At 36.3% G+C, this 24,678-nt stretch overlaps 1 protein-coding gene across 1 annotated transcript; it reads right to left on the bottom strand.

Moving 5' to 3' along the window:
• Positions 1-403: 403 nt before the first annotated feature.
• Positions 404-22,209, bottom strand: ttyh2l (tweety homolog 2, like). The gene is made up of 14 exons (XM_026256165.1): positions 22,121-22,209; positions 19,237-19,348; positions 15,842-16,062; positions 13,413-13,508; positions 11,511-11,583; positions 8,734-8,803; positions 6,424-6,479; positions 5,749-5,841; positions 5,570-5,662; positions 4,490-4,632; positions 4,228-4,404; positions 4,059-4,137; positions 2,792-2,816; positions 404-1,484 (listed from the first exon to the last, which is right to left on the bottom strand). The coding sequence occupies exons 1-14, from the start codon at positions 22,207-22,209 to the stop codon at positions 1,444-1,446; spliced, it is 1,368 nt and encodes a 455-aa protein (XP_026111950.1). The 3' UTR covers positions 404-1,443.
• Between the last annotated feature and the right edge of the window lie 2,469 nt (positions 22,210-24,678).

The raw sequence follows: 24,678 nt of genomic DNA, 5'->3' as shown, positions 1-24,678 counted from the left end.
CTGAAATTAGAAATTTCTGTTACGGAAGATTGTTTTAGCCATTGGATAAAAAAAGCTAATTTAAAAAAAATTTCTTACAATTCTGAGTTGATATCTCACAATGAAATTGCCTTTTGAACTCTGAGAATTGCAAGATATGAATGCAGAATTGTGAGAAAAGTCTGATTTGCAATATAAAAAGTTGCAAATACAGTATTTACTTAAACATTCAGCACTCGCAATTCAGAGAGGAAAAAATTGAAATTCGAATTATAAACTCACAATTTAAAGAATAAAGGCAGAAATGTGACTTTATTGAATTCCACAATAGAAACAGCCTTCCATTACGGCACAAATTAAGAATAATAAAACGTAACTTTCAGTAAAAATTATTTATTGAATCAAATGTCACAAAAACTTATTACATTAACAATAATAATAATAATTAAAAAACAGCACTTTTGAAATGTTATGACAAATAAAGACGATAATAGTGGTAGAATTCAACATGTATAATCTGATCTGATTTGATTCTTTTTCATTCACTGGGATAATAAACAGCTGCCAGTCCGAACAGCTGCATCGTGAACCTCAATAACAATCATTTCTTTAGAAATGGCCAGGTCTGTGCAGTACATCAGTGGAAACACACAAAAGCGCTTAAACTAGAAAAATAGGCTTTGTCAGCTTTGATCTAGTTTGAATAAACAGACAAAGATACTTTAAGGAGCTTGAACCAAACAAACAACTAATCTGTCTGTGATTTCCAAATGGTTCATCCCCGGATCTACCATTGCAGAATAGGATTCATATTTATCTTTGTTCTATGCGTGAGGCTCATAATGTTCCTGAAATGAATAGCAGACATATTTGTCTACAGACATTTATTTTTAAAGAGAGGCACCAACAAAACACCTTGTTCCTCATGCAAAACATGTTCATCACAGCAGACCATCACAGAAGCCCGTTCAATCGATCATTTCATCATCATTTTGGTGTCTATTTAACCAGTACAAAAGACAGTGTATATTAATTAAAGGCTCATAATCAAGCTCAAGGCCTTTGTGTGGTAAAATGAAACCATTATTTTTACTTTAGCCATTAATCACCATTTATATGCCCGAAGCTGAAGTGCTAATCAAAACCTGAATCTCGAACACCAGGCTGATCCAGTCTGCTGCTATCACAGAAAACGATTTATTAATGATCTGGCGAGCCCCTGAGGAGAGTAAGTGAATATTTTTACATGATCAGAGCCCACCCATAAACCTCTGAGGTATCCTGTGCCTCTCTAGATGAGACTCGGATAGCATGCTGTCTTTGAGAAGTCCCTTTGATGCATTAAATATTTGTACTTTAACATCCACAGGTGTCCTCCTTTGAGATGAGACGAGAGACCTCTTGAGGATGAGGAACCAGGAGAGCTAAATCTGGAAGTCTGTGCCGAAGTGTCTGATTTGGGCCTCAGTCATAGACAGGTAGGTGGTCTTCATGCTGGGCGAATACTGCGGTTGTTAAAGAAAGGATGAAGAAACAGCTGTTAAAGATGTTTGTTATTAGATACGAGCATGTGTGAAAAACAGTCAAAAGACCCTCGAGCCCCATTCACAAACACATACAGAAATCTGCACCGAGAAAAAACACAGTTGATGTTTTGATGTGAAATAAGGTGGAGCGATAATTTTTAATGAGGTGTGGGCGTGGCCAGTGCCTTTATGCAAATGAGGAACGATACAATCACTACCAGTGTAACACCTAAACTTTCTGTCAGACACTTTACAAGTTTCTCAACTTTACAAATTAATATATATATATATATACATACACACACAGTCAAAAGTTTAGTATCAGTAAGATTTTTGTTTTTAAACAAGTATCTTGTTTATCAAGGCTGCATTTATTTAATCATATATGCAGAAACAAATACAATAAATATGCAGAATATACTTTAACGTATATTTGATTTCTGTGATGCAAAGCTGAATTTTCAACATCTACTCCAGTCTTCAGTGTCACATGACCCTTAGAAATTATTCTAATATGCTGATTTAATATCAATGTTGGAAACTTTATCATCAAATTCAATTAAATTATCTTATCTTTTCTTTTTTTACCTGATACTTTTTCAGGAATCTCTGATTATTAAAACTTTGAAATTATTTATTTAAAATAGAAATATTCTAAGAAGTATTTTAATAACACCTTTTTATCAACTTTAGACATCCTTGCTGAATAAAAGTATTGATTTCTTTTAAAAAACTGACCCCATACTTTTGAACTGCAGTGTATATGGATTTCTATACATGCATATATAAAAATGTATAAATGTATGGGTATATGGACACACACACACACACACACACACATACGCACGCACACACACACATACACACACACACCTTTCTATATGCAAAGAGACTTGAACATGAAAATAATAACTTGCCAGGAGCACTTGCAAGCACTGTGGGTTACTATGAGCAAATTCACTGCTTTATGTGACAAGTTTCTTCCCATCTACTGGAAATAATAATAATAATAATAATAATAATAATAATAATAATAATAATAATAAATAATAATGTGTGGAAATCTCCAGAAATGAAATCACTGTATGTGTGAACAGGACTTCAAGTGAGGAAAAAGGTGATTTGGAAAACACTGATGAACACAACAGCTGGAAAACTGCTCAGTGCTCTTACATTTGAAAGGGATGTACAGAAGGTTTATGAAGTGGGTGATGATATCCCCAAAGGAAGGAAACGTGGACAAAGAGGACAAAGGCATGTTGAGGGGGGGACAGGGGCGCACTTACTGTTTCTAAATGTCTGAGGATATAACTTCACATGTGATAAAAGACAGGAAAAGAACTCAATTAGCTGTGAAATATCATTGTGTGAATACAGTCTTGACAGTTAAAAATGAAGCTGGGAATCGGTTCATTAGCCAGAAGACTTTCCTGTGATGGGTTTTACGCTCTCTGCAATGCTTCAACCAACACGACTCGCTAGATGATCCTCTCAATTATACCCTTTCACTTATGATTCATCTTACAGCTCACAATCTGCACAAACCTGATGGACAATTTAAATCAAGACAGGGCTGTTTTTAATTAATTTTCATTAATAATTTAGTATTAATAATTAATAGCAATTTCTCCTTTTTCCCTTTATAACTGAACGGATATATATAAATACAAAGGAAACATCAGGGGGCAGTAATGCTCCATGTCTGTTTTCCGCTTCAGTTCTCATGCTCTCCAAAACCACAATCACACAAAGCAACCTTAGACACAGGTTCTTGATTTATGAAATCATACTGGGTCTAATATAACATTGACCATAATTAAGAATATACCTTCACCTTTCAAAGTTTTGGGGTTGGTAAGATTTGTTAAGGTTTTTTAAAGAATTCTCTTATGATCAGCAAGGCTGCATTTATTTGATGAAAAATCACATATAAACAGAAAATTGTGAAATATTATTACACTTTTAAAAATTATTTTACAATTTGCATATATTTTATAATGTAATTTATTCCTGTGATGAAAACTGTATTTTCAGCATCATTACTCCAGTCTTCAGTGTCACATGAAATAATTCTAACATGCTGATTTCCAGTTCATTTTTTTTTCTTAATTATTATCAATGTAGGAAACAGTCATGGTACTTATCAGTTCTGTGGAAAACTATATATATATATATATATATATATATATATATATATATATATATATATATATATATATATATATATATATATATATATATAGATAAATAGATAGATAGATAGATAGATAGATAGATAGATAGATAGATAGATAGATAGATTTACTGTTCAATTTATTAGATTCTTGCTGAATACAGTGTTACTTACAAAATAAATCAATTAAATATTAATATTATATATTATGATTTATTATTGTATCAGCAGAGCCCTGTTGTGGAATGGCATAATGGTTGGATATACATCATTAAAATTTTTGAAGCATATTAACAGACCAATGGTTGGTTATATAGAACAATCAAATATACAAAAATTGAATAAAACTGTCAGTAAATGGAAGATTGAAATTAAAATACCGATGGTGGTGGTGAACCGCTCCCAATCAACGGGACGTTTTCATAGCGCGGACTCCTTTCAAATAGCATGGACTGGTTCCTGCAGGAGAGGAAGAAAGATAAGTGGGTCAAGCATGAGAGTAAACAACAGCTCTCTCTCACACACACACACACACACACACACACTCACATGTACTCTGGTGTGCTGGACGTGGCTGGCAGAGGAGGATGCAGACTCGTCTGGCTGCCCATGCTGCTGCTGTAGCTACAGAAACTGTGAACTTGAGCTCGGCTGGGGTTATATGGCGTGATGCGTCTCGATGGGTTAAAGGGGTCTTCCTCATCGATATCATCATAATCCCTGTCCCTGAGGGCAACCAATCACACGTCAGACACACAGATGGTCTCAGGTGCCATGCTCTACAATGACACGGCAGGAAGGTGGATGGTACCTGATTGTGATAAGGGTCCAGGCTCGTGGGACGGCACACAGCAGCGCACAAAAGGCACAGGCTGCCAGCAGAGAGAACAGGCACAGATACAGGAGCCCCTCAACACCGTCGTAGCAAACGCCCAGCAGAGCCTCCAGATAGTCCTGCAGGACCAGAGTGCTGATAGATCAACACAGGACCTAACCATGTTTCTTATTTGATTTTGAGTAGATTGAGATCATTTATTATATTATTCATTAGCGGAAAAAAAAACCCTGCTTCACTGTGAGTTGAATTTAAGCGGTGCAACCGACATGCAGAAAAACTATAGACCTCTATAGCAAGGTCACTTTAAGCAAAATAATAATATGGTTTACCTTTTTGAAAATAATAATTACGATTGCATGCGTTAAAGGTGTTAAGGAAAATGGTGTTACTTTATACTCTATGGTTACACCACGTGACATTTTGACAGACATTAAATTTAATATTTGGTTGGAAATGGTAAAAAAAAAAAAAGTTTTTCAAAGCCACATGAAATCAACATAAATACAAACAGTAAAAATATTTGAAAAAGTTTTGTTCTCAAAATCTAAGTCAAGTGTTGCAACCAACATAAAAGCAGAGAAAAAAATCCCCTAAGGCCAAGGTCATTAGAAATCTCTTCAGTAGATAATTCAACCTTTTTAATTAAAAAAAACAAGGTTAATTCAGGCTATAAAATGTCATGTGGTGCAACTCCCCCACAGATATTATGCATGAATTAGAAATATGCTATTTGTATAATAAACAAATAAGTTAACAAAAAACTATTTATATATATATAAAAAAAAAGTGTGTAAGGGTGTAAATAACTTTTTTTTGATGGTCACACTGCATGACATTTTTAGAGACGTTACATTTTGAAATGTTGAAAATGGCATAAAAGTAATAAAAAAATAATCCTCCTGTTCTTTTTTCATGAACACTATTATTTGTCAATGCGGGCAATTTGGGTAAAACAAATAAATGAATAAAATAAGCTCTGGCAATAGATAGAAGTCTGACTATTTAACCCTGACAAACTGTTAAAATACACTTTGAAGTAGAAAGGTGACTCACTTTATGCAGACTACGGCAGTCCAGCAAGGCGGTCAGCTGGTGCAAACTGAACTCTGAAGAGTTCAAGATCCGCTGAATCCCTAGAAGATCTTTCTAAAATGATTCAAATTGGAAAATGGATGTTTGGATGCAAGGACGTACAGAATGTGAAGTAGAACCCACTTTGACCGTGCTCTCACCTCTGCGGTGGGAAACACAGCGACAGAAAACTGCAGCAAACCTTGCACCTGTATCTGCATGGTGGTCAGAGACCTCTGGAAGATGGTCAAAGACTGCAAAACAAAAAAACAAATGTGGGACCTAAAGCAGTCGATCCACTGAACTAAACAATTTCTACATAGACATGCTATAGGTTTTTCCTTATGTTAGTGCAATGACTAGTAAAAGGTCATTAATCCATGCTGAGGATATGTATTTAGATCTGGATTACCGGTTATTAAGGTTTTAAATTTGGTTAATGGTTCCATCTGTTTTATATACATCTGCTTTATGACAATCCCCCAGAACATTTACTTTTATAGATCCTCCAAAACAGCAGCTTAACCAGCAGAGAATACAGTCTAAATCAGTGGAAAAGCTTTCACAGGATTCCCACGGGCAATGCGAGAAAGCCAGACAAATCTAATTATCCCAAAACTACAGACAAAAGAGACCCCCTTTGATCAAAGTTTATTTTCATATCGCCTATTCATAATTTAATTAGCCACAGCGATTTTTTTTACAGAAACATTATAATGGCTTTAACATGGGTATTTGCCTCAATTAGGAGTCAAATGAATCTGTAAGCTCCGTTAATTGCTTGTGTCAGGAGTTCAGGGAGGAATTGAATGCTGACGTGCCGGGGAATCGTTTACCTGCTGGAACGGATTGGGAAGACTCTGGCTGCAGTATAGGTAATAGTGCACTATATCTGCAGGGGACACAGAAATAAAGTGAAGATTCAAATGTTTACAGTCTGTGCCATTAAATGAAACTGAACCATCAAGATCGGTCATTTGGAAACCATCATTAACCATTAGCACATTACTGTAAGAAATGTAATCACTCTTAGGCCTCAGTTTCAACTATGGATCCTCTGCAGTGAATGGGTGCCGTCAGAATGAGAGTCCAAACAGCTGATAAAAACATCACAATAATCCACAAGTAATCCACATGGTTTAAAGTTAAAAGGCCTTAATAATGGACAGAGATGTATAAAGTACTAGAGACCCATACTTGAGTAAAAGTACAAGTGCTCTATCAAAAAAGTGACTTGAGTAGACGTAGAAGTGCTCTTTAAGCACCACACTTAAGTAGAAGTACTAAAGTATTCAACATTTTTTGTACTTAAGTATTGCAAGTAGTCTATTTTAAAATTTACTACTCAAGTACTGAAAGTAAAAGTAGAAGTATTGTGTTATGTAGCTATTAAAGAAAGTAGTCAAAAGTTTGAACATATTGTTTTTACTATTTCAAATGATTAACCTAAAGGACAACCACAATTCCTTTGACTGTAACTTCTTGTAAACAAAAAACGGTTACTAGGGTTAGTTAGCCCAATTTGCAAAATGATGTCATTAATAACTTACCCTCATGTTGTTTCAAACCCGTAAGACATCAGAGGGTCATCTAGAATTTTTTGAAGCATCGAAAATACATGTTGGTCCAAAAATAGCAAAAACTACGACTTTATTCAGAATTGTCTTCTCTTCCGTGTCTGTTGTAAGACAGTTAAAAACAAAGCAGTTTGTGATATCTGGTTCGCGAACGAATCATTCGATGTAACCGGATCTTTTTGAAACAGCCCACCAAATCGAACTGAATCGTTTTAAACAGTTCGCGTCTCCAATGCGCATTAATCCACAGATGAATTAAGCTGTTAACTTGTTTAATGTGTCTGACACTCCCTCTGAGTTAAAACAAACCAATATCCCGGAGTAATTCATTGACTCAAACAGTACACTGACTGAACTGATGTGAAGAGAGAACTGAAGATGAACACCGAGCCGAGCCAGATAATGACTCGTTCACGAGTCAAGAACCGTTTCTGTCAGACGCGTCCGATTCGTGAACTGAGGAGCTGATGATACTGCGCATGTGTGATTTAGCGTGAACCGAACTGATTCTTTTGGTGATTGATTCTGAACTGATTCTGTGTTAATGTTATGAGCCCATGTGCAGTCAACGCCAATGACGCCATTGCATTGAGCGCAAAAGAATCGGTGAACTGTTTTCTTCAACTGGTTTATTGAATCGAACTGTCAGAGAGAAATAACGTTACTGGTCATCCGAAAACCGATGCAACCGGTTCTTGACTCGTGAACGAGTCATTATCTGGCTCGGCTCGGTGTTCATCTCTCTCTTCACAGAAGTTCAGTCAGCACGCGCAGTCTCGCTTGATTCGCTCAATGATATGCCAGCTTCATCAAACATGCCATCTACAGTTCTGGCAGTGGTTTGTAATGGAATGATTCGTAACATTATTATAATTGTAACGAGTAACGATGCAGCACATAAAAAAAATATCGGAGTAAAAGTATTAAACTCAGCGAAAATATGTACCGAAGTAAAAGTGGAAGTAGGAGAAAAAAATAATACTCTAGTAAAGTACAGATACCGCCTTTTAGTACTTAAGTACAGTGAAGTAGTTCTACTTCGTTACTATACATCTCTGATAATGGATTCGTTTCTTCCAAACAAACAGCTTTACAATTCACAAGATAATTTATGGATTGGAGTGGTGTGGATTACTTGTGGATTATTGTGTTGTTTTTATCAGCTGCTTGGACTCTCATTCTGACGGCACCCATTCACTGCAGAGGATCCATTGGTGAGCAAGTGACGTGATGCTAAATTTCACTAATCTGTTCCGAACTTGTCTACATCTTTGACGACCTGAGAGTGAGTATATTTTACAAGTAAAAGTTTTAATTTTTTAGGTTAACTATTCCCTTAACATGTGACCACCCACATATCAGCTGTTCAGTAGTAAGCCACCAATCACAATCGAGATCATTTAAAGGTAAGGTAGCAAAAACTGTTTAATTCTAAATGTCAGATAATTTTGAAAATGATTGTTTGAAACTACATGATAAACAATGACTACAGGATATGCCTTTGAACAGCGGTTTTAAAAACATCAGGTTCATTCAAAGAGCACAGTCATATGGAGCAATATTACTTACCTGCACTTAAGGAGTCTTTGGTTTGATTGACAATGAACTTGTCAGGGGAGACACAAAAGTCACTGGTGCCCTAGGACAGACCAAATAACAAGCTCACAGGTACAATTCTGCAAAACTGGTTTTAAACAAGAGAAAGAAACTGAAAGGCCACATAATATTTGGTGGATGCTGTTGCAGTGTTCACACATATTGGATTGTGGGTGTTTGCATCAAAATGTGACAGGGTTTCGAAGACCTTTGCTGAAAGTCAGGACCATACAAGGTGATCAAACAAGCTAATCCTATTGAAGAGATCTGTGGATGGCCTGTCTTAACCCCTTGCTGGTCACCATTATTAGTGGGCATCAGCGGCAAGAACAGACTGTGAAGCGTTATATCAGATATCAAAAAACTTTCTCGAGGGAAAGTGTCACAAAGACTTTTTCTAATTAAAGTTGTTGATCACTGATAATCTTCTCTCTATGACATTATTACCAATCATTTCCTAGTTAGGTAAGGTTAGGACAATGGTGGTTTGTTGGACCAGAAAGTGGAGTGGTTCACATGGGGTCCCAATGGTAAATTCTCTCTGAAATAAATAAAAAAGGTGTGAGTGTCACACGTTCGTTTCAAGGCTTGTTTCCACTCTCTCTTATTATCAGTAACAGGAGGGAATCGATGTAGTCAGGCACTGCTGGAGTAATCCACTTTACTGCCGGGCCTGACCTCTGCTCTGACCCCTCACTGAGCAGTCTTAAGTTCTGTTCCCCACAGACATCCTGACTGAAGCGTCGCCTCTTACTCTAATCACTGTCATGCTCACCGTTTGCCTCTTAATGTGTAGCTCCTAAAAGACTAGAGCTAAATCAAGTAAGCCAGTTCACTGATACTTGAATTCATTTCTTAATTGAAATTAGAGATTATTTAGAGAGTAACGATTCTAACTCTAGTTAGAATGACAAAATAAACAGATTTGTCAACTTTTAAAAGAAAGGATAAAAATAATTTCAGGTATTTTGTTGAGTTTCTTCAGTGTTGAGTTTGATAGGATGCATGGAAAAGCTAGTCTAATTAATATATGGAAAGATTGATTCAGGTAATTTAGTTGATTCATAAAATAAGGATTCAGGAATAAAGCAACTATCTTTATTAGTAAGTCACTAAGGCTACGTTCAAACTGCAGGCTGAAACGACCCAATTCCAATTTTTTGCCCCTATGCGACCTTTATCTGATCTTTTCATGACAGACACAGATCCGATCTTTTCAAATGTGACCCAGGACACTTGGGTATGTGGTCCTGAATCCAATACGTATCCGATCTTTTGAAATGCAACCTCCGTCTGAACGGCCAGGCCACATGTATCTGACCCGTACATCATTGATACGCTTCAAACGTCATAATTCTGCATTGAAGTAGGCGGGAACGAGAAGAGCCACTCACATCAGTATCCCACCACTCCTGGCTGCGACCCCACACGTTTCTCCGTACCGATGTTGCTTACACGGCTCCACAAAACGCCATGGCCAAAAACCTTGCTCTCCTTTTTAAATTTAAATTACAAACATTGTAATTGTGCTGGCTCCGTTGGGAAAAAAAACTTTAATATTGCAAAAAGAGCTCCGCTGTTGACTACACTGTTGTTGACATCCATGTTTAACGTTAGCTACTTCCGCAAACAACGAGTGACGTCGTTCACCATTGAGTACTCTTCTGCGCATGCGGGTCACTTGTGGGTCATTTCACATTCACGTTCACGTTTAAAAAAATCTGAATTGAGTATTAAGCCCTGCAGTGTGAACGTAGCCTAAATGATTCCCATTGATTTGTTTAAACTCACACGTTTGTTCAAAATCATAATGTCATTTTGTAACTTTTTTTTGGTTGATGTTGATTTTAAAATGTAAGTTACTCGATATCGATGTCTTGTTTATTGGACTGTATACGGGCAATATCACTCAATCATTATATTAGTCAAAATATTAGTGAAGCTTATAGATATTAAAAAAAAAATAATCATGATTTGATTATGCCTAAATACAGATTTACTATAATTAATATATTTTATCCACTATATATATTTATCATATTACATTTTAGTTTTATAACAACATATGTTTCTTGTCTAAATGCAAGTAGCATTTACTATTTCTTTCACATCATTTGTTAGCTATAAACATGTTTAAGCAAGGTTGCGGATTCATAGTTGAAGATTTGGACTGCTAATGAAAAGTGGCATGTTTGATGTCAGGTAAGTGCATCACAGGAAGTGTAAAGTACATGAGATTCCCCTTCAATAACCCAGTGACATCATGAACAAGGCACTTAGCTCCAGGTGTACGGTACTACACACATAATTACTGTATTACAAGTCAAGACTACATAAAAGGCATCTTCAGAATGTTAAATACAGTTTGCTATCTTTATTATGCATGCAGCCTGAGAGATGCAGAGATGAAGAGCGAGGCGAGACCTTAGATAAATTGGCCTGTTAAGTGATAGAGAGAATGGCTGTTTACATCCGTTGAGCCAGTGGACTGTCTAATTTAAATGACCAGAGCTTTATAATCAGCTTTTCAAACTGGCCTGCACCACGAGATGCAGAAACGCAGTCACTGAACCCTGATAATCTCCTAAGAGTTTAGCACAGCTCACGCAACCTCTACCCTTACAAACATTCACTTAAAAAAAAAAAAAAAAAATCTAGGACAGTGTTAGTGAATGAAGTGACTCATAGTCACTGGACACTGATCAAAGGGGGTTTAAAGTACGCACTCATGTGAAAACACAGTAACTTACCACAGCTGTTGCTGTGCCCGCTCCTAATGATGCCCAACTCATGATCAGGGTCAGTACACCACACACCATAATACTGAAATGAGAGAGAGAGAGAGAGAGGATATAACAGTGAAATGTGAGGTTAAACTTGAAATTAAACATTACATTGCAAAAGTTTGGGTTACTAAAATCTTATTTGAAAGAAGTCTCTAATGCTCACCAGTCTGTCATAAAAACAGTCCGTCATAACAACTCTTGGAGTGATTAGCATGGTAATGTACAAGACAAGGTTAATGTGTTTGGTCTTGGTGGAATATATCTGACATGCTGCTATGGTAGAGCAAGTACTGAGACTACATCCACAACATGCATCTGTGAGCATGTAAGAAATACTGCTGCTCCACATATAACATGAACAACTCTCATATAGTATACATGAATCACCTCATAGCAGATCCCTACAGGTGGAGCTGGGGAAGGTGGAGGGTTTCTAGAGTGTGCTGCAAACTGCTACCACAAACATTAGCCAAATATTTAAATGTTGCACAGTGAGTTCATTAGCTAACGATTCAGGAGAGAACCAATCGGCTGTGATGTGATCATGATGTCAATATGTAATACTGAGTCAGATATATTGGACTGCGCCATCTAGAGTTTCATGCCAGAACTTTGTATTTAAACTGTTGAATACTATTATAATAATATTAATAATAAAAAAAGAAAAATAAATGTATATATACAACCCCCCCCCCCCCCCCCCCCACACACACACATATATAATGACCCCAAACCTAAAGTAGTATAATGCAGTTGTTCTTATCGGTATATGTAGTTAGACTCATATTTTAATGATTATAACCGATAAAAAACATTCATTGCCAATAGGATTGTGATAGAACATTCTGTTTTAAATGAGTGCATATATGATATACATCTTTAAAGAAGAAATTGTACATCACTGAATTCTACTATAATACTACCAACCTATGCTTTTTTTTCCTATTAAAACATTTATTATAAAAATGTTTTAATATCATCTAAATTAATATCAGCTATACTTCCACTTAGTATGTAAATCCAATGTTAATTACAAATAGCTGCTCTGATAGATTCAGTAGGTAATTCATTAAGTAAATCATTGCTTACTGAATCATTCAAAACACACCTTTTGACCGATTCATCGAAATAACTTTCTCATAAGTATAATTTGTTGGAGAAATTAACCATTCTGTTTACACTTTAGTAGGAAGCACATAAATGCGGATGTAAAACAGTGAGAAAGTGATCAAAGACATGAGCATGTGAGTGATCACATGAGCAAATGGGAAGTCAAAAGGAGACAGAGATGAATGGGGTAAACGGCTCCCTGGTGGCCATGGAAAATGGAGCCAAGGTTTCCTCAAACAGCCTTTCTCGTCTAAGGATGGTCTTAAAAGCACCAATAAAGCGGATTGGAAGCACATAATAATTAGTTAATGATGAGCACATGCTTGCCTGGGCAAAGAGATCAATAAGCATTAGTGGGGTAAGTGGGGAAGGACCTAAAGGAGCTTGCAATAAGGCTAACGGGGAGAGAGACAGAGGATTGAGATGAGAGGAAATGCAGGGCTTGCTGGCGACTGGCTAACCACAGCACTCCATGCACTCAGAGTCATTACACAGAGGTCTGTTTATGTCAGAGGCTGCATTATTTTACAGAGCATTTAAGCTGTCAGGAATAAACAAATTCACAACACTATACAAACAATTAACAATGGGAAAGGATTATATGTAAGATGAAATACAGGTAAAATTAAAAGTATATATTGCCTCCTTCCTCCATGTTAACTTCTTTATGATTACGAAAATTGGGTTAAATTTCCCTTCTGTGAAGGGAATGCCCAAAGCCAGAGGTCTAACCATAGATATTTAGAGCACACTTACACTGTGAGCATCCATCGAGACTGCTTTGCCAATCCCAGACATGCTATGAGACAGATGACTAGGTCCAAAATCAGAAGAAGCAGGTATGTTAACCATCTGAAATAAAGCAAACGAAAGATGAAAGCAGAAATAAGTGTTCAGATAACATAAAAAGGCACATATATATTTTATTTTGTATTTCTACTATAGTATTCTTATTTATTAGCTACTTATTGTATAGTTTTGTACTGTAATTACTAAATAGAGGATGTTGATCTAATCTAGTCTAAAGAATAAGATAAAAAATAATACACTTAATCAAAATAGATTCACGTCAACTGTAGGAACGTTATGTTCAATAATATAAAAACAAACAAACAACTTATGTCTGCTTTTCTAAGCAAATAATGTTATGCTATTATTTGCACAGAATTTGATTAATTAAACTTTGTCATCTCATTCAATTTCTTTTAAATCAGTCGACAGTGCTGATTTTAATATTCATCTACTGTGTGATTTAGATGTGTGGGAGCACACTGACAGTAGGTCTCTAAGTACTTTAAAAATGGGTGTTTATAGCACTCAGATTATTCTTCCATCTTCCGTTGTACGTTTCCCATCCAATTAATAATTGAACAGACCAAATACACATAAGAATTTCATGAGCTCCAGCCTAGTATGTGAGAACGTACAATCTGCCAAGCAGTGCACTCTGAGAAGGTGTTATTTCTTGTAATCACGCATACCATTTGATCCCATACATTTTTTTATGTAGTATGAACACATACAATTTCAATTAAAGATTCACAAAATGACCTAAGTAGTAGTAGGGTTTTACTGTATTTTCTGTATTGTATTGATTTAAGGTCTCTGGTTTGGTGTGCTACTGGAATGCCTGGCAAGCCACAATCCGATCAGTAATCCTACACCATGAGGACTTAAAAATGCCCACACATCTTGAGACATCGAGAGCGAGAGAGAGAGGGAGGAAGATAAATATATGGACACTAAGGTGTATGATAAATCAAGGGAGAGAGTACAGAGCTTGGGGCGATTAGATTTGCCCATGAGTAATGGAGGAAGAGAAGTTTGACCGTTGCTGCTCAATAGCACAGTCCTTTAGCTGCTTGAAACACTAGCTACTCGTCAATACATGCACTGCAAGTTCATAACGTGCCGGTCTACAAAATGGAAATGTAATCTTCTTGGAGGGCATAGAAATCAATTTAACAAGACTAACAGCTCCAAAAGGGCACAAGTAGCCTACAGTAGTCCACATGAGATCCAGTAGTGCCAGTAAAGATAAACAAGTAGGCCAAAGCTGGCACCTTTAAGGCAGTGCCCCATTAAAAACAACTGGATTTTAGTAGGGGTAGAAGGGTGAGGGGGGGCAGGGCAACATGTTTGAGAAGTAGGGCCATAATTATGAGATGTAGAGCAATAAATGGGGACATATATTTGGGGAATAGGTCCACAAGTTTGAAAAAAAGAAAAGAAAAAGGGTTACATGTTTTGAGGAGTAGGACTAAAAGTAAAATACTAAGGTCACATGTTTAAAGAGTAGGGCAAATAACTAGCTTGCATGTCTGAGGAGTAGGGCCAGAAGTTTTAAAAATTAGGTGAAGATTTGAGGAGAAGGATCAGAAATTTAGAAAGCAGGGTCATATGTTTGAAAAATAGAGTCAAATGTTTGAGGAATAGAGCTAGACATTTGGAAAATACCGTCATATGTTGATTAAGAAGTAAGGTCAGAGATCTGAAAAATAGGGTGAAATGTTTGAAAAATAACATTAGATGTTTTTTAGGAGAAGGGTCAGATATTTGGGAAACGTGGTCTTCTGTGGGTCACAAGTTTGAGGAGTAGGGTCAGAATTTTGTAAAATAAGGTCATATGTTTGAGAACAAGGGTCTGAAGAAAAAAATGGGGTCACGTGTTTGAGGAGTAGGGACAGAAATTTGTGAAAAATGTTCAATTTTTTGAGAAGTAGAGCAAGATGTTTGGAATATAGGGTCTGAAATTTAGAAAATAGGGTCACGTGTTTGTGAAGTACAGATAGAAGTTTGAAAAATAGGGTCAGGTGTTTGAAGATACAGAAGTTTGTTAAATAGTTAAATAGTGTCAAATGTTTGCGGAGTAGGGGCAGAAGTTTGGAATACAAGGTCAGGTGCTTGAGGAGTAGAGCTAGATGTTTAGATAATTGGGTAACATGTTTGAGTAGTAGAGTCAGAAGTCTAAAAATTAGAGTCAGAAGCCTGAAATTAGGATCACGTGATTAAGGAACGGGCTTCTGAAATATTTCTGACACACGGCTACATCAGCAGTCTCTAAAGTACATGGAGCCGTCCTATCTCTAACCTCTGATGAGACATTGTAGTAGTTGCAAAAGTTTTCAAGAGCATGGAGTGCAGTAAATAAGCCATTATTAGCCCACGAGCCCAAGGCAGCTTACCTGTAGTACTCTATGAATGAAGTTTTATCTGCGATGGCTGCCAAATCCACTTGCACCTTCCCTGTGTCTGGCATGGCTGTCATCTGCTGGATAATGTTGTTGGCCATCTGCTGCATGAAGCGCAAGGTTTGGGTGTAGTCTCCCCGTGGAGAAAATATCTCATCCAACCGCTCCAGGTGTTCTTTCAGCCCGACCTGCATACTACCCAGTGAGTTTCCCACCTGAGAATAGAGTCAAGAAAAATGCTGATCACCATTAGAAGGTTAATAATGGCAATCGGGTCCGCTGGCACGGAGACGAATGGCTCTTTCCAATTAGTTTTCTATGGGAGCAGGAGGCATGCACAGGGGATCATAGGATTGGCAAGAGTGACAGAAAGAGGAGAAATTATTTAAGGAAAAAACACTTCAAGATATCTTATTTTGTCTTCAACAGACAAAAACAAAGTCACACAGGTCTGGAATGTATATGAAGGTGAGAAGATTATGAGTACATGAAATTTTGTCAATTAAGATGTGGTAACAGTGAACTTTTGGTGCAGATTCACAGGCTATAAGGGTACATTTTCAATAATGTTGCAATGCATAAAGCATATCTTACACAGAAATCACTTCAAGACAAGCTTTTTTTTCAATATGGTGAAATTCATGTGAGCAACTTGAACCAGTTGCAAAATCTGCATGCTTAAAGGAAAATGTGAACGTTTAATGGTTTTATGTTATGATTATGTTATGATTAAAGCTAAACAATTTTCTCAAAATAAAATGTAGATTATAAACTAGTTATAAACTTTGATATATGGCAGGAAGGAAGCTGATTTGTTTTGGCAGACCATCCATAGTTAATGTTAAGATGGACTTCTAGGCTCAAAACCTGTCCAGAAAGTAACAAATCAGTTTTCAGTGAGCTTCATTAGTCCCTGATCTCTGTTTTGACAGATTCACTGAAGCGGGCAGAGAATCAATAATGCTTTCAGGAGGATTTTGTCAGGTCACCACTTAATATTACTGTTGTCCGCCTGCCTAGGTGCAGAGTTATGACAATGAAATAATCTGTGCTTACTTCTTTAAAACACTAGAGCCTCTGTTGCAGGCTTGAGTCCATGTCAGAGATCTATCCGAGTATAGACCGGTCTGTAAAGCCTGTAAAAACTGAAAGGTTTGTACCATAGAAGGTAAACCAATTGGGAAAAAGCTTTCGTTAGCATTAAAAGTTTTTGCATACAACCTTAATATGAAAATGTTATTATTTTATTTTAATTAATTAGTGATTTTAATCTTATAAAAGGCCATTGTGTGGAATTTCTGGTAAACTGCTCTCATTCTTGTCAATAATTTCTCGTTCTGCTTTAATTTCAGAGAATTGCAATATGAGGCTCTTTTGAATAATTGCTCTATAACTCGTAATTTCTAAATGGTGGAAGCATAATTAAGACTAATAAAGATGAAGATTCAAAACATTCTTACATTAGATTCACTTCCCTTGTGGAAAGTGTGGATACTGCATGAAATAGAGTTAAAAGCATGAGAAATGGCAATCACTACACCCGTTTACTCACAGTTGCAACAACTGTTTTCTGGCACGCAAATACAGACAGGAGGCGTTTAAAAAGCCTGGAAGCTCAAAAACTTCCTCCACACTCTCCCAATCACTTCAACATTCATGAATTCAGTTGTGCAATCAAGCTTGGCCTTCCAACGCGGTCCTCTTTGCCTTTCAATCTTAAGAGAGAAACTTCCACTAAAGCTGAAATTGGATTTATGCAGTTGTAGTGCAGCCAATGGCTGTTTATTGTTCTCACATTCTGAATGTTGTTTTAGCTACAGCAAACAGTGAAAAGGCTGTTTTAGACAGCATATTTAGATATGTTCACTCGGCCGTGAGGCAATGCATTATGGACCAGTGAGCCAAAGATACACTGGCAGAGAGTGAGAGTGACAGCAGGAAGCTCTCGGAGGCAGTGTATTAGAAGAACAGAGGTTGTCACCACATTGCCAGCAGGTAATGAACATCAGGGCTGAATGAGGAGAAATGTTCTGCCAGCCAGCCAAATGCTCCGTTTGTCACACTCAACCTGCCATATGCTGAATTACACCGCCCTCAAATCCAAGACATACTGCTGGAAACATCGTTTGTGGGTTGTGTTAAATATTACCACGCTCAGTGCATAGATGGTGATGTTCAGACATTTGAACGGGAAATGAAAGATCTTGTAAACCTGTCACTTAATCCATATCAATTATAACAAAGACTGAGATTACAATAAAAATAAATCACTGCTTTTTTGTTAATAAAAATGTGAAGTCTGTGCAGTACTAGCATACTTCGACATTACATGCAGTCTATAACTTTTACTGCTTATATGCTTGAACCACAGCATTGATAAATGTTTCAAACCCTATGTTCAGAATGAACTGCTGACTATTTGCAGAAAAAAACATAGCATACAGTCGTCAATAATCAAGAAATATTGCAATATTTACATACTTGCTTTTAAATAAGTAGAAGGTTCAAGTTTTTAATTCAAGGAACTATCATTTCAACCAAATAGCACTGGCAGCCTAGAAAACCCCAAAATGTTTAAAACTAATAAGTAAAATACAATTAAAAAGTGTTTAAGTCATATTTTTCCACATCGTTTCCTTCAAAACATTTAATCATTTTTATCAATATGCAACAATAAAACAACACACTGTATAATAATCAGTGCATCTTTAAGGCGTTTTACTTGATGAGTAAGGCATTATAAGATGGCATACTGTGTGTTATGAACATAACCTTTGTGTTGTTTCATCTTAAATAAATGACATTTTATATTACATCATTCATTTGCATGTTAAAATGAAATGTTAAATTACATACAATGTTAAATTAAATTAAATTAAAAACATAAATACATTCTCAATAAATCCTCAATCATTTGATCAGCAGGATGCTGACAGACATAAAAAGCAGACCAGTGATTGTGGACGCATGAGTGGATATACAGATAGAATTTAATCTCCTTTAATGCAGATGAACAGATAATCCCAGTCTTCTCTTTGTGCATACTGTTTTCCTTTGCCTACACACATGAATACACACACCAGCTGGATGTGTTTGCATTAGGATAGGCTTCTAGAGTCTATCTACAACTCTAACTAGAGGTTAAAATGGAGACAGGCACAATATGACTGCATGCTCTCAACTCGCAGAGAAGAAGCCTGCAGCCTGTGTGTGTGTGTGTGTGTGTGTGTGGTGCCACTCATCACATGATACACTCATACTCCAGCAGCAGTGAAAAGCCCCTGAGGCTCCGGCTCGAAGTTCTTCAGCATGCAGAATGTAACAAAATTCAGATTCAGTTTTAATCACAGTGTTCCTCGGGCGATTCTAATGAAATGGGAAACTCTTACCAGACTGCCAATGCTACCCAGTGTGTGATTGGCATTGGAAATGGAGTAAGTCAACTGGTAAACGCCATCGTTGGTTTCACTGTTTCCATAGAAACCCACGCCCACCGCTGAACTGTGAGAAACACAAATCAAGGCAGAACAACAGTTTATGTTACAAACAGAGTTCATATCAATAAAACTCTGTCACGTTGCTTCTGACTGCACGTTGCTTCTGACTGCTTGTTGAAGATTTTAAACATTTACAGGTATATTTGACCATCGTAATTCCCAAATTCCCACCCAAATTCATGGTATGAGATAAAGGATTTTGTTGAACGTACATTCACAGTTCAGTGAAGCTTTGGTCTCGGTCCACTCGTTGAAATCAGCAGAAGAATTAACAATAAGAGTAAAATGTGATGAAATATCATGGATTGATTTAAGATTTAAAGTTGTGGGGATATTTATCTATTTTTTTTAACCATCAAGCACATTTTTCCTCCAATTATTATTCCGATTTGTCTCAATAGTGATTGTATGAATTTTCCAAAATGTCATAGTAAACTACTGTATTATAATATAATATAAAATAAATAACCAATAATAATAATTGTTTTTCCCCATTACAGCAATTAAACCAACTTTAAATCATGGTAATTAATTTTTCCTCATAAAAAAAAATATACACCACTGTACAAATCTTTTTTTGTTTTTGACAGACATTTCTGACGAAAGAATGCTCATCTGGATCAGAAATAAATGAAATGCCCTTGTTTCAGAAATCGCAGTTGTAATATTGGCATAAAACGAAGAGTAAAGTAAGTCATCTAAAAAACACACAACTACTGCAATAAACATGAAAAGTGTGCTCACTGGTATCAGTTTGGCTATAAAATTCATCATTTTGACTCAATTGGTCTCATGGTAGATTCTAATGTGAAATCGGAGTTAATATTTCAAAGCAGCCTCCAGAATCGTAGTCTACCTAATTAGATTGTTGTGTCATCTAACAGCCAAGCAACCAGTCTGCTTGCTTTCTTCTCCAGACAGCATCAGATCAGCTTCATTAAGCAGCCTCATCAGAACCATGTGTGCAGACTGTCAAGCATTAGGGCCGCTCAGTCCTTCTCAGTTAGCAAGGGTTCTAACCCTCACTCCTTATGTTAGAGCCGCTGTATGAGACATAAGTCCAGGTATGATATTTCCTGTGCTTATGGAAAACCTCTTCTGTTTTTGCTATGTTGATATATTGTATACAGTTTGTCACTACTGAATTTGAAAACAAGATGTGTGTGTATGTGTGTGTGTCTGGTGTAAAAATTTAAATTAATGTCAAAATTAAGAATATCAACACTGTAAACCCTAATAAGTTCACAGAACTCCAATATTAAAACCGATTACATAAAAACATTTAAGTGATGTTTTGAAATGTTTTAAATTTACATAAAATAAAAATTACATTTCCAATTGCCTTAAATTATCTCAATGTTATCTTATAAATATTGATTTTTCTCAACTTGATCCCCCTCCCCCACTCATCACAATGATAATCATATACAACTTACTTCCATTAACAGAATATTCATTTAGATCTTTATAGTTCAGTGTCAGTTAGCAACAGCACACTGGTATGTACTAACATACTTAACAAAAAGACTCACAATACTTGCATATAAATATTCAAACATCATGCAGTATATATAACCTTCACGTTTTGCTTTCCATCCTCAACTTAACCACAGGCTCTACTCTTCACCACAACGGTAACACTACAAAACCAACATAACATTTAACTACTAATTTATGTCTCTGTATGTTAATCTTGTGTAATGATGCAAAAATAATTTTAAGTTCACCTTACTACAACAGCATCTTGAGTGAACAACTTATTTCAATTAAGTCCAATGAACTTCATGATTATTTGAGTGAAATTAACTTAGATTTTTTAATAAATTTTTCACTGTTCGGTTTTACAGTGAAGGGCTCTGACAAAAACATTCTTTAAATGCCTTTAAATGATCATATTGACAAATCAGCTTTTAAATTGACCGATAAACATATAAATAATTAATACTGGCACCGATAATTGGCCAGGATGATATCCGGTTGACCCCTAGTAAGGACACTGATGAAATAGTCCATGCATCCATTTCATTTGAACCGACTGTTACAATAAATAAATAAAAACCCACACTTGGGTTATAAATCAACACAAGCAGTTGTTTTACATACCGTATTTTTCGGACTATATGTCACACCTGAGTATAAGTCATATCAGTCCAAAAATACGTCATGATGAAAAAAAAAACATATATAAGTTGCACTGGACTATAAGTCGCAGGACCAGCCAAACTATGAAAAAAAGTGCGACTTAAACTCCGGAAAATACGGTATATATATATATATATATATATATATATATATATATATATATATATATATATATATATATATATATATATATATATATATATATATATATATATATATATATATATATATGTCCATGTCATTATTGCCATTTAGCATATTCAACTTTAATTTTTTCTCAAATCATCTCAAACTCCAGATCGGACTCCCTTTTGACACCCTCTTCTAACCAACACATACTTTGTTCATCCACAAACACCCACTGGACTATTCTCAGACTGCACTATTTGTTGTCAGATATCACAGAGTTGTGAACAAAAACAGTGTCAAAATGCTTTCGATGCAAATATAAGAAACCCAAAGGACAGTGATGGGAAGTAAGCAGATGGCATAAATTGTCCTGTTATAATAACTCCTCAACATGATGTGTGTGTGTGTGTGTGTGTTGGTGTGGGGGCAGGTGGCCTGAGTGAGAATCCTGTCTCTGATTTCCCCTAAGCATGATGGATTCCAGGCTCTTTCCTTATATCATTACTAGAACTCCCTCAGGCCGGCAGCATTTCTGCTCCCATTAGCCCAGCTCTCGCCCTCAGCTTCCAGCACACTGCTGAAATCACTGCTCATCTGGTTACATCTCACTTACAACCTGCACCTCTCCATTTATTAAAGTTCCAAAAGCAGATGAGGTGTAAATTTGAAGGAAATGATTGGGCACAGTGTCTGTGAGATGAGTAAATTAGCCAGATCTCAAAGCCAGAATGATTGAGCCTAACAAAAGTGTAAAGATTTAAATCGTTCTTAAAGGGATGGCTCAAGGTGGATCATAAGAACACTGCCTGTGGTGTTTTTAACATGTTCATATGAATCAATCCAGTACATACATATAGATGCCATCTGCAAATAAAACACATTTACACATTAACAACAGCTTGTTTTTGCTACTGTAGCTTCCAGAATGTAAATGTTAATGACCTCTGTCCTAATGACTGCATGTCCAAAACTGCTTGACAGTTTATTAAAAAAACAAAAACAAAAAAAAACTTTAGAATCTACAAAACCACCAAATCAATTTTACATTTTTATGACAAGCAAGGTTAGTTAAAACTGTAAGTGGTAAAACTGCCAAAAAACTTGATGGTTAAAAAAAAAAACACATTGCAAAAAAATATTCAAAAACATTTGAAATAGATTAAGGTATGCATGCACATATGCCGGGAAAAATGTTTCCCTTTTTTGCTTCTTACTTAAAGGAATATTTTTAAAAGCATTTAAAGTTAAACGAAAAAAATATTATTTTTTTTTCTTTCTTACAAACACACAACTTTTTGCTTCACAAGACATTAACTGATGGCTTGGAGTTGTGTGGATTACTTGTGGATCATTGTGATGTTTTTATCAGTTGTTTGGACTCTCATCCTGACGGCACCCATTCACTCCAGGGGATTCATTGATGAGCAAGTGATGTAATGCAATATTCTCCAAATATGTCTTGATGAAGAAACAAACTTATCTCGTTCTTGCATGAAGTGAGCCCATTTTCAGCAAATTTTATTTTTTTGGGTAAACTTTTCCTTTAGTGGTCACACCAACTGACATTTAGAGCAATAAATAAAACATTTTGTTTGAAATGTTACAAAAGTTTTAAAAAAACCATATGAAACCACAATGGATACAAACTGTACATGTCTAAGAACTTGTCACATATGAGATTTTTAATATTAATCCTTTAATTTATCTTGGACATTCGTATCTCTCATTCACAGTAAAACCTTGGTCACTACAAAGTGTCACTGTATGGAAAGTTCTGCATACATATTCTTGAAATCTTCTCCATTTGTCTTCCACAAATGAAAAATAAGAGTGAGGACTGATATCACTGCTAGAGACTGGTGATCTGTCTTTAAACCGCTCATTCAGTGCTTCAGAAAAACACTTATGCGCTCCCACTGAGCACTGACAGAGTGACTCAGGATAAAACTGACATTTAAACACCTAATATGCTCAAATGTGCAAATGACTGACACACTATCTCCCTAAGCCGTCCTGTCAGATGCTTTTCTGAAGCTGGATATGAATTACAGGGTCAGTTCCTGCTGAAACGTCCCACTGCGGCTGAATCTTCACCCATCAAGCATCTCTGCAGGGCTTTAATGGGGTCAGAGCTGTCATTAGAGCTCAGACCACGGCTAACTGAAACAAACGTCTATTTAGGATTAGCAAGAATTGAGATAAACTGAAAAACGTTGGAGAATGGGGTGGAAAAGGCTAATGTTATTCTGTAAATGAGAGAACTGGCTTCTAATATACACGGATGCACTCTAGTGTCAATTGTTTTATTGGGAACTGAACCAGTGTGACTGGATGAAAACTATTCTGGTCCTCTTTTATTAGATTAAAAATGGACAAAGGTAATATAATGAAATTAAAAAGCGACTTGAGCTGATAGGATAATCCAATAAGGACCACGTGCCACCCGACAAAAACATGAATGAGATAAACAGTCACATTACTGAGTTAAGATCTCATTATAAGAGCATCTTTGCTTACAAGCATTGTGCTGCAGTGCACCTCTGTTTTCATTATCAGTCAAGTCAAAGAATCCTTTATGTATATATGTGGTTACAAGTTTGGTGTCAAGTGTAGCATATGATAATGACGCCATTAGTTAACCAAAGAATTAACCCAAGAATCAGTGATGTTTCTCAACAAAAGAAAGGAAACTTTGGGCAGAAGATGATGATGTCATTTGGTAAGTGGAGGAAATGAGAAAACTAAGCCTGCAACTTGATTCCATTATGCATCTCTAATTCAGACTCTATTTATATTCCATAAGATGGACAATACTGAATTAGGGGACAAAAGTACACTTTTAACTTAAACGCCATGTACTCAGAGAGATTACAGTTCTGCTTCTCCAGCGAAAACGGCTAAATGTTGAGTAAAAAACTCCATAATTAATCATGGACAAAGATCCATTAATAAGCAAAGTAGCTTAACATGAGACTGTAAATTGTGGAAAGAGAGATTATCAGCCCACTCACATGAAAAATGGCAGTTTCGAGTCAGTCTCCCCTAAACACATCTGTATCTAAA

This window comes from Carassius auratus, unplaced genomic scaffold, assembly GCF_003368295.1.
Source record: "Carassius auratus strain Wakin unplaced genomic scaffold, ASM336829v1 scaf_tig00052725, whole genome shotgun sequence".
Taxonomy (NCBI): domain Eukaryota; kingdom Metazoa; phylum Chordata; class Actinopteri; order Cypriniformes; family Cyprinidae; genus Carassius; species Carassius auratus.
Note: the sequence above shows the minus strand (reverse complement) of the source record. Positions and strands in the feature narration are given on the sequence as shown.